The 10,175-nt window shown below is 44.7% G+C and overlaps 1 protein-coding gene across 6 annotated transcripts in view; it reads right to left on the bottom strand.

Moving 5' to 3' along the window:
- Positions 1 to 10,102, bottom strand: part of LOC105565848 (dihydropyrimidinase) — a 24,713-nt gene extending 14,611 nt beyond the window's left edge. For 3 of the 6 annotated variants that reach the window (XM_012019380.1, XM_012019378.1, XM_012019377.1), the window contains exon 1: positions 9,751 to 10,099. In XM_012019380.1, the coding sequence (XP_011874770.1) occupies positions 9,751 to 9,789 (39 nt within the window). In that variant the 5' untranslated portion in view covers positions 9,790 to 10,099. Of the gene's footprint in view, positions 1 to 9,750 lie in introns of all 6 variants that reach the window. The other 3 variants (XM_012019376.1, XM_012019379.1, XM_012019381.1) reach the window with 3 other exon arrangements.
- Positions 10,103 to 10,175: the final 73 nt, after the last annotated feature.

A 10,175-nucleotide genomic window follows, 5' to 3' on the forward strand; every position in this document is an offset into this window, starting at 1 on the left:
GTCGTTTAACTTTGATCGTAGTTTAATTCACGTTTGTCTCTACCTAAAGGAATAGTTGAAAAGAGGCAAAGAACGAATTAAGCTAAGTTTAAAGCTAAACCACCGGGCCTTAGGCCCAATTTCACCAAACGTCGTTTAACTTAGATCGTAGTTTAATTCACGTTTGTCTCTTCCTAAAGTAACAGTTGAAAAGTGGCAAAGAGCTTGGTGAAACCGAGCCTAATATCCGTATTCATAGTCGTTCCTCAATTCTCAAGGGTAGTTTGTCTTTGTCTCGCGTATGGTAAAACGTAGTAGCGAGACAAAGACAGACTAACCTTGAGAATGGAGGAACGACTATGAATACGGATATTAGTAATCTATTTAACGTATTCAACTATCTTGAACTCTGCCACTATACGTATCATGACCATGACTCGCCCGAATACTGTCCTCGGTGTAACGCAACTCGATAGTGCGCAACCAACGTGCACAGGCTCCAACATCCGGCATACGCAATTAATGTATACGCGCATCGCTACGTACTACGGTATTATCAATCAGCGATGTATTGTATAAGAGAGCGACGGTTCACGCACTTCCGCCAATGTACGCGATACGGATTTAGAGCGTGTACGCGATGTGCATGATCCGATAAGCGAACAGTTATCCCGTGCTCTTTTAAGGAAGTACAACAAATCTCTACACTTCTTTTATTTGTAAGCGAAATGTAAGTGACGTGACGAACGTTTCAATTAATGTAATGCTTACGCCGCGGAATACTGATAAAAATTTGCACTTTATAACATAGAAACTGACGCGCGAAAACTTATTATTCGACAGTTGGCCAACGACCTCGATGACCAACTAGTATAAAATCCAAAAGAATACTATGGCGCAATTTCCAGTTGCATCCTTTGTTTCGTTATTGACCTCGCGTACGATCTTTATCTTCTTGGAGGAACAAATTGCGAAGAAGAGCGCCCGGGATTGCGTACGCACCGACACACCTCAGGTTGCATCGGTGCATGGAGCGCTCTTTTAAGGGGCTCTCGTGCTTTTCGCCCTCGTGCGTGAGGGGAGAACATAAGGGCCTAGCCCCCAGGAGGAGGGTGGCAACGGCAGGGCGTCAGGGAAAGCAAGAACACTTGCCGGCTGCCGCTACCCACGCCAGCTAGTCTAGACCTCTTCGCGCCCCACGGGGACCATGGGACTAGTCACGCTGACAATGAGTTCTTCCGGCCGAGCTTCACGAGACCCCTTCGATCTCGGGCCAATTTTTGCCGTCCTTCGACGCTTCCATGTCACCGATCCTAACCGATTCCATCGGAATATTGTTTTGTCACGAAGCAATTTAATACGCATACTTTTCATTACACAGAGTTAAGACATTATCGAGCGAAGAGTCGACAGTAGAAATCGATGCAGCAGCGAATGCAGCTCAATCGGGCTGACAAAACTAATTGTAAATGTAGAACGGAGGACAGCGTGTAGGTGCGCGTAGGAGAAGCCTCGCGAGAGAAATGTAGAAACGCGGACGACCTTCGAATTTTACGAAGCCGAGAAGATCATCGGTAGACGCACAATATTTCACGTGGGCGGGGGGATCTTGTCATCCTCGGAGCGTAGTATTAGCAGCAGCCGAGAACACAGCGAACATGTGCGTTTCATGTGTTAGAAATCGGCGCGCGAGTATTTTCGGCGCGAGCACGCTCTCGAGACACGTCACGTGGCATCGCGTGCTTTTTTTAAGTGAAATCTTCGCGGGAGTGCCTCGAGAGCAATAAAGTCCCTTTAACTCTTCGAGCCAAGTATCTAAGATCTCTTTTCATCCAGCTCTCTCTCGAGACCCGCGAGTCGATAAATTACGCAATAAGCGTACTTTATGCCGCCAGATTTTGAACCAAGGAATAAACCCGCCGCGATTTTCTTACATCCTTTCTCTCTGGTGTGCTCTCTGGTGAAAATGTACATTTCGCATAATTTTAAAAGTAATAAATTGTATAAATCAGTAACGCCAGGGAGTTCTGAACGGCTGGAATATATAAATCTTGATATCCTCGTCTAAAAAGATGCCAAACGTACGATAAACTTGAGAATGTAAATAATTAGATACAATTAATTTCTCGATTTAACGCGATACAGGCTTTCTCGTAAAAAAATACTTTGTAAACAGCAGACAGGTTATTGAGTATTGTGTACCAGGCAATTCGCTGTGAAAAAGCGAGGCTAATGCGGCACAAAATACGAGCTGCCAGACCAGGGGCCCTGGTTAAAATCAATAGTCTCCGACACACTTCCTGTCTATACGTCTCGAATTTCGCCGGCAAGGTTGTAAACGAAAATCCCCTTATCGCGATTAGATCGCGAACGGTAATTTGGCGTGTCGGAACGTGCTACTCTCTTTCTCTCCTCACGTCTCAAGGTCTCTCGCAAAGCAGCGAGAATCGGATTCCGCGTTTAGACCTTCGGTGCTAGGCGCGCGAACGTAGAAACTCCCAGAGAAACTCCGTTATATTCCGCTGCAATATTTATGCGACTTGTCGCTTCCTTTATCAACGCGGAAAGAGCTAACGGGAGCGGTTTTCAGAAACTGCAACTCACACCGCATTTATACCGCTCATTTAGTTTAATTTCGTTGAAGTCAATGTCGTGACTCGCATTAACTTTTCAAATATACACGCAGGATTCAGATTCGCTCGTTTAGATTGCGAAAAATCACGATTAAAAGCTCTGGTGTGAAAAGAAAGAAATTGCCCGAGATATCTTTTACCTGTTATCCTTATAAGAAACGAAAGATGTTCTCACAGGGTATCGCGATGCAGATTGATTCGGCAAACATGAGCGCGAGACACGTAGCCAAGTGACTTGAGGCATTGCATAATGGCTTGATGCATCTAACGTCTCGTCTCCGAAAAGATGATAAAACAGTTGACAATTTGCACATTAAAAGCGCACGCGAATAAGCACTTTTCTATTTTTCAACGATTCAAAAGACGATTCGTGTCACTATATCTTTGTCATTGAATATAAATGTGAAATTTTAGAAATATTAAATGCGAGCACAATAAACAGAAAACTTAAATTTGTCGAAAACGTACAAAACTAAACAAGCGTTTCTCACGAAAATTAGACTCGTTTGGAGTCGTCGTTTACTTTGTCCAAGTGCACGCAGCACTCGATAAATATATGCACGCGTGCGAATTAATCCACGGCTGAAAGACTCAATAGTTACGCAAGGCAAACTGCTCCTCGTCAATTATCGTACGATCGGCGCCTATCAAACAATTGCGTCACGCTTTTTAATGAGAGATGCCGTATACGCGGACGTGCGTAGTGCGTACATCTAATTCACGGCTGCGCACGAAGCCTACGGGAGGTCTCTTTGCAAACGACATCGTCGTCGCGACGAAGGCGTCCTTGGACCGTATTCCGCGATCGCGTTTTCCCACATTTCACCACATTCGCGCGAGAAGATGCACAAGCCTGGCATTGAGTCGCCCGAGAATCCCACGTAAAACGCATCCGAGCTTCTCCACATCCCACTTTAATCAGAAACTAGTGACAAAATTTATTCACACATGCCTCAGTGGTCGAATTGGTGAGACGCCCGTCTAGAGAGTAAGGGAAGCCCGGGTTCAAACCCTGGCTGAGGTAATATTTTTCGCGATAAATGATCTGTACTGGCCGGTTAATCGATAATTGTGGCCAGCTGAGGTCGAATGAACCTTGGAATTTTATTATTAATACTGGCAATTTGAAAAAACCGACGGGGAAACCGCTGAGGGCATTGTGGTGTACAAATTTGTGGCATTACTAGGCATTTTTTGGGCATTAGGCCTTGCTGGGCCATTATAAGGATAAAAGGAAAGATAAGACAAAGGAATGTGCACCGGGCACTAGTGGGCATTGGTGTGCAAGATTTTGGTCAGCGGTTTCCCCCTCGGAAGAAACTAATCTTCAAAATTTCTTCGCATTCTACATTCGTATCGATTCCTTCCCAATTGACAATGTTGAGAAGACTGCAATCGATCTTGCCTACGTCTATTAACTTGTGCGGGCTTGATGCGAACGGGGTCGCGGGACCGCCGGACTACTCTACATTCGTAAGCACCGGAAACAGCCGACATAAGTCACACCTGGCTTCCTCTATCGCCTTTATGTTTTAGAATTGGTGCCGGCAACGTTCGATTGACCGACTTGGCGGTCTGGTCAAATTTAACACCGCATCATCGTGAAAACGCGGTAGGGTAAGAGAGGATTTCGCGCGAGACCGCTGTGACCAACTACAACTAAACAACACTCTAAGAATAGACCGGCGCGAAAAGAGGAGGAGGAAGCAGAGCGAGATAAGTAGCTAACAAAAATTACCGTGGATAATAGTGGGTACTATTAGGCGACATGCTTCGAAAGCCATATGTGTCGATCTTCCAATCTAGTCGATCGTCGAGATCTCGATGATCTGTCACACGTCAATTGACTCTGTGAAGCTGGTATCACGTTTTTAGAACGATACAACTTGTTACAATTGATTTCCCGAGTCGAAATTTTGGCCCTACGTTGAACCTTTAATTCTATTATATAGTAGGACCTGAGACAGTAGAAAGAAGTCGAACTGCAACTACGAAATTTACTCCTACCTTAAAACTGATAGTGTCGGAAATTTCTACTTTTGCTAATTCAGCATTAAAGTAGGTCCTTTTAAGTAGGAGCTAAAGTAAACTTTTAGAATTACAGATGCAAGGGAGGAGTAAAAAATATAATGTCATCACGGTAGGTTAGCGCTGGTCTATGTAGACGTAAATTAGCCTTAAAAGTGTCAAAATAGTAGCAAAACTTCGACTCGAGTTCTAGTCAAAAAAGGCTACAAATCCTGATGTTCAGAAAGGGGTTTTGGACCACAGACAGTATACAGCACGTATGTTAGTGAATGGCAGGAAAATAACAGAACGTTACGCGCTGGGAATCAAGCGACAAACCCTTTAAACGCTTGAAACGTGAGATACCAGTTATAGACTGAATTACAAGTTGATTATAAACTCTTATAAACAGTAACGAAACAAAATATAATTTACAACGTTAATGGACTATTGCCTAATCAATTGAACGATGGAGCGATCAAAGTCTTTCAGCTTGTCTTGCCCGACGATTACAGCAACTTATTGTTAGCAGGCCGCCAAGTTGTTCCTTACAATGCTCGGTAAAAACAATAACAGCGAAACTAATCTTACAATGAGAACGGATGCTTTATATTTAGTGATTAATCGGCGTGGGATCAGCGACAATAAACATAACGTATTCTCTCTCGAGTTGAAATGAATTATAAACGCGTAGCGCAACAGGAGGAGTGGAAAACCAGGTCAGTATCCATTAATTACAACACGTCTTCTAGGTAATTGTACATCTTTCGCGGGTGTATCGCGTCATCTCACGCGTCGTCGCGAGCCGCGCCTTTGTTTATCCCGTACTCTCGTTCCGCTCCGTTCCGTGGGAGATTGTGAAGATAAAGAAAGGTTTTTTTCCATCGAGTGATTGGAAAACGACGCGCACAGTGGTCCAAACGCAGGACGTTCTGTTCAGAATAGGCTACAGGTCGTATTTCTTAACCGACTTTAATGCGGATTAGCGCTTGAATTCAAACGTGTTATCCCTCAAGCGCCCGAATAACGCCAGCTCCATTTGGAAGTCGACGTCGCAAAATACTAAAGGTAATATCGGCTAGTTTCCCCCGACATTAGGTCGACGGGTTGAGTCGACGAACTATTGATTCGCGGAGCGCCGGCCCCGCGTCACTTCTGCTTGCGTCCCAGTGCCGTACGATTTTCCCTCTTGCACACACATTTCCCGTTATGCGATGTTACTATACATATATTAGCATTACAAATCATTAGCGCCGTTTCTAATGCAATTATCCCTCAGCTAATATCTCGACAAGTTGAGCGCAACTGTAAATTTTTCACTCTCGACGGACGTGAATTTACCAAAATTACGTTTCTGCTCAAGCTTTTCCCATCAGACTCTACGTACGTTGCACTAATGTAGTACAGTCGAGAGAGAGCTACCGATGCACATCGCACGCTCCAAGTTTTTGTCTTCTCTAGATGGAATCTGCAGGCAATTATGGAAGAAAAAACAACCGACATCGCATAAAGAGATAACGGGTCTAGAGGTTCTTCGAAATTACAGTAGAACTTCAGAAAATCTCGAGTCGAAAGACGCAGATTTGGCCAAATAAACAACGTTGCGATTGTTAAATTAAATACAGTTAGCGCTCGAGGGATAACACGTTTGAATCTAACGGTACGGCGATTGTTCCGTTTGCAGAATCGGTGAGAAAGAGGATGAGAGCTCTCTACTTTCAATTGGTGTTAACTGGCAAATACTAATTAAAGACGAGATGCTAAAACTGCGCATTCGGAAACTGTAACAGAAACAGTCGCGTTTCTTTGTTAGGCGCGTCACAGTTTATGCGCCGTGCGTACAATAATACAATTCGAAATATAGACTCGGACCTAACAATAGGCCGTCCATATAGGTCTATAGGTGTTATTTAATAACGAGGCCTCTTTTTATCGTTCCCATTGACGTCGGCACATCATAGAAACGCACACGGTGTATAGCTTCCGCAAAACGTTGCCCTACATTTTCGAAATCGGTGTCTCGCGATAGTTCTATTGTAAAATTTGAGAAGCGAACATTACAAGGCACTGCGATCTTTATTTTTCTACCGCACGTTCATCGCGAACCCGCCCGTTTCGTACGTGTCCAAACATCGTATAAACAGTGATCATTAAAAACTCAATATAGCATTTGTGTCAACATAAAAGTTAAAAAAAAAGATGCCAAGTACAAGCGCCAGCCAATCAAGAATTATATAATTTAATCATTTGGATATATTTTGTTGGAAAAAAATATTTTTTATCCTCTCTACAAAAGTAACGACGTCGTCAAATGGCGCCAACTAAATATTTGTACAAACTGGACACTGAATTAGTTTTGTATAAACAATGATCATCAAAAACTCATTATAGCATTTATGTGTCGTTAATGTCAAATAAAATCTAGGCGCCATTCTCCTGTAATTTCGTAATTTCCACACGCGGCATTTTCAATATTTCTGAGACCTCATTTCCGAATCTGTACAATACGGCCTCAAGTTATACAACATGCCTCAGTAATTGGTGAGGATCGAATTGGTGAGGCGCCCGGCTAGAGTGTACGGAAGTCCAGGTTCAAGCCCTGGCCGAGGTGATATTTCGCGCAACAACTTTCTTTCATTAGAATTTGCCAGTTAGCGTCACTTAACAATTTTCCTACATTGTGCAATATTATTTGAATGTATATAAAAACGATTAATACAAAATTCGCTACAGCTCTTCTCAAGACGTGTCTAACCGGAATGATTTCACGCCTCGTACGGCAAGCATTGATGCCGATTGGAGCCGTGGACTATAAGGGAAGAATGCGCTCTCTTCCAAACATATTGTAGCAAAAAGTCTCTTCAATATGCCAGCATTAATAATAAAAATTCCAGATTTCAGTCGACCTCAGCTGGCCCCATTTATCAACATAGCTTTCACAACGTTCCGTCCTTTGGTTCCTTATCAAGTGCGATCTAAAAGTAAGTATGTATATAAATCACGTGAGAAGTATATAAATTCTTTGTAGCGAATCGTAGAATGGTCAATTTTGGCGTACCTCGTTACGGGTCAAGTGAATTACAAATAAGAGCATCTCAGTGGAAGGAATTTCTGGGTTCGGACCGACTGTGAGACATTTGACTAACGTCTGGAGCCAAGGATTAGAAGGCCAAGACCGAGGGGGAAACCGCTGACCAACATCTTGTACACCAATGCCCACTAATGTCCAGTGGGCATCGCTTTATCTTATTACCTTATTTTATCTTTGTTAGTCCCACACACAGAAAAATATTATTGTACAGTCAAGAAAAGTAATCACTCAGTTAATTTTATTCCGTTTAAGTAATAGTTTGCTTCAACAAAGAATATTTTCTTAATAATAGTTTTAAGATATGCTTGTTACTAGTCTTAGAAAAGCTTGCCATCTTATACTCAAAGAAAGAATTTATTCTTCTTTGAAGAAAATTATTAAACTTGTTGAAGAATTCCGTATGTTTCTTCTAATAAAATCAGAAGAAACAAAATTGTTTTGCTTCAAATAATTCTACGTATTCTTGTTTGAAGACTAGACTTACTAAGAACCAGAGTATGTTTTGAGTAAATATAACACTTGCAACGACATTATGATAGATTTGCGGATATATAAACTTATCAAATACTTGGAACAAATAATATTCACTTGCAGGTAGTATATATTTTTCTGTGTGCAGTCTACAATAGATGATTTAAGCCCTAAGCTTTAAGAAATTGGCCAATCACGGTCAAGTATGAGTAGAATGCGCGACTGTGATTAGTCAATTTCTTAAGGCTTAGGGCTTAAATCTCTATTGTAGACTGGGACTAATGGCCCAGCAATGCCCAAACTAATGCCCAAAAATGCCACAGATCTGTACACCACAATGCCCTCGGCGGTTTTCCCCTCGGCCAAGACTGATTAGTCATTACGGTATCCATAAGCCGACCCGTTTAGCCGAGGGATTTGACAAATGCCCGAACACCCCATGCAGCACCCAAGCTTTCGGAAACATACATTTCAGAAAACATTGCTGCAACGTTGCAATGTTCATGAAACGTTTCGAAAAGCTTCGGCGCTGTGCGGGATCAATAAAACGCAAATAATGTCATCCATATCGGAGCTCGTTGAAGGAGATAGCAGTGTATTTTTATGCAAATCGTGCAATCTCGTCGACCGCGTGTCATCATCTCCACGTCGAGCGCCGCGAATATCTGTTCTTCATTGATTTAAAAAAAAGAAAAAATGTCCGATACGACGCGGCGTCGCGAATAAATCACGCCGGCGATACCGAGTCAGTGTGTCAACACCTTATCGCTTATCTAGCAAGATACAAACGCGCGACACGAAAAATAGACCATAGGTGTTAATCTCTCGTAGTCGCGTTCGCGATCAAATGCACATTACGCGATACGCAAACGATAACCTTAATAAGATAAACGCAAGAGCTGCCGCGCAATCGGGAGGGGGGGGGGCGATTAGAGATCTCATTATATCATCGGGTTACAACCGTAGACCCGGGTCGCCGATTGACCGATGTACCGATCAAAGAATGCGCGATATCGCCGCCGGCTGGAAACATCGCCGTTTCAACGATCGCTCCGCGGCGACCTCGCACCCAGAATTTTACGCGCGACGAACCTGCGTGCGTTTATCGAAGCGACACGCGTCTCGGTGGTCGAATTGGCGAGACGCCCGCCCAGGGTGCAGGGGGGTTCAGGTTCAAACCCCCTGGCTGTGGCAATTCGCAATCCTCCGTATCGTTAAAAACCGTCAGATGCGGTCAAGAAAATACCGGTCGTCGTCTACTAAAGCGAGCCGCGTACATTTTCGGATAAATAACGGAGTTAACGTGATTACATGCTGTTTCGAGCAAAGTGGAAAAGCCGGGAATCGGGCGGCGAGATCCCAGGGGGCAGAGGGTGCGGAGCGCAAGAGCAGATCTCCCGATGACTCTATCGAGCGGCGGTTTATCGCAATTTTTATCGCGTCACCAGGAATAATGATTCCTCATCCACCATATCTGCCGTCGCGCGCAGATAAAAATAACGACCGTTCTCATCTCCGCGACGCCGGAGAAGTAACGACCGCGCGGCGGCGGGGGGGGGACACGCTCACCTGCAGATGAATGGGCACCTTCTTCACCGGAGTACTCATCTCGCGGACTCACTCTCCACCGGCACTCTCGCGATATTTGCCCTTGCGGTGTGCAAGCCACTCGGCGGGGGGAAAAACGCGTCGTGCTCGCTCGACGCGCGCGCGTGCAACTCGGCGGACTCTCCTCTTCTCGGGTGTCTTCTCAGGTCTTCTCGGCGACGCGGCGGCCCGGCAGCCCGGAGGGGAGGTCGACCGTCGGTGAGGCGGGCGGGAGACTCGGCGGAAGAGTGGAAAAAGTACGACGTAGCCACGCACCGTACACGCGTGCAACACGAACTGCGCGCATCGACTGAGCGCGGCCGGCGCGGCGCGAGCGTCGTTTGACACCACCGCTTGCGGCGGGCTTCAGGGTGGACGCCCCCTCGCCGCGACGCGTCTCGATCAAT

The sequence above is a fragment of the Vollenhovia emeryi genome, unplaced genomic scaffold, assembly GCF_000949405.1.
Source record: "Vollenhovia emeryi isolate VEMERY1.0 unplaced genomic scaffold, V.emery_V1.0 DF939148.1, whole genome shotgun sequence".
Classification (NCBI taxonomy): Eukaryota; Metazoa; Arthropoda; class Insecta; order Hymenoptera; family Formicidae; genus Vollenhovia; species Vollenhovia emeryi.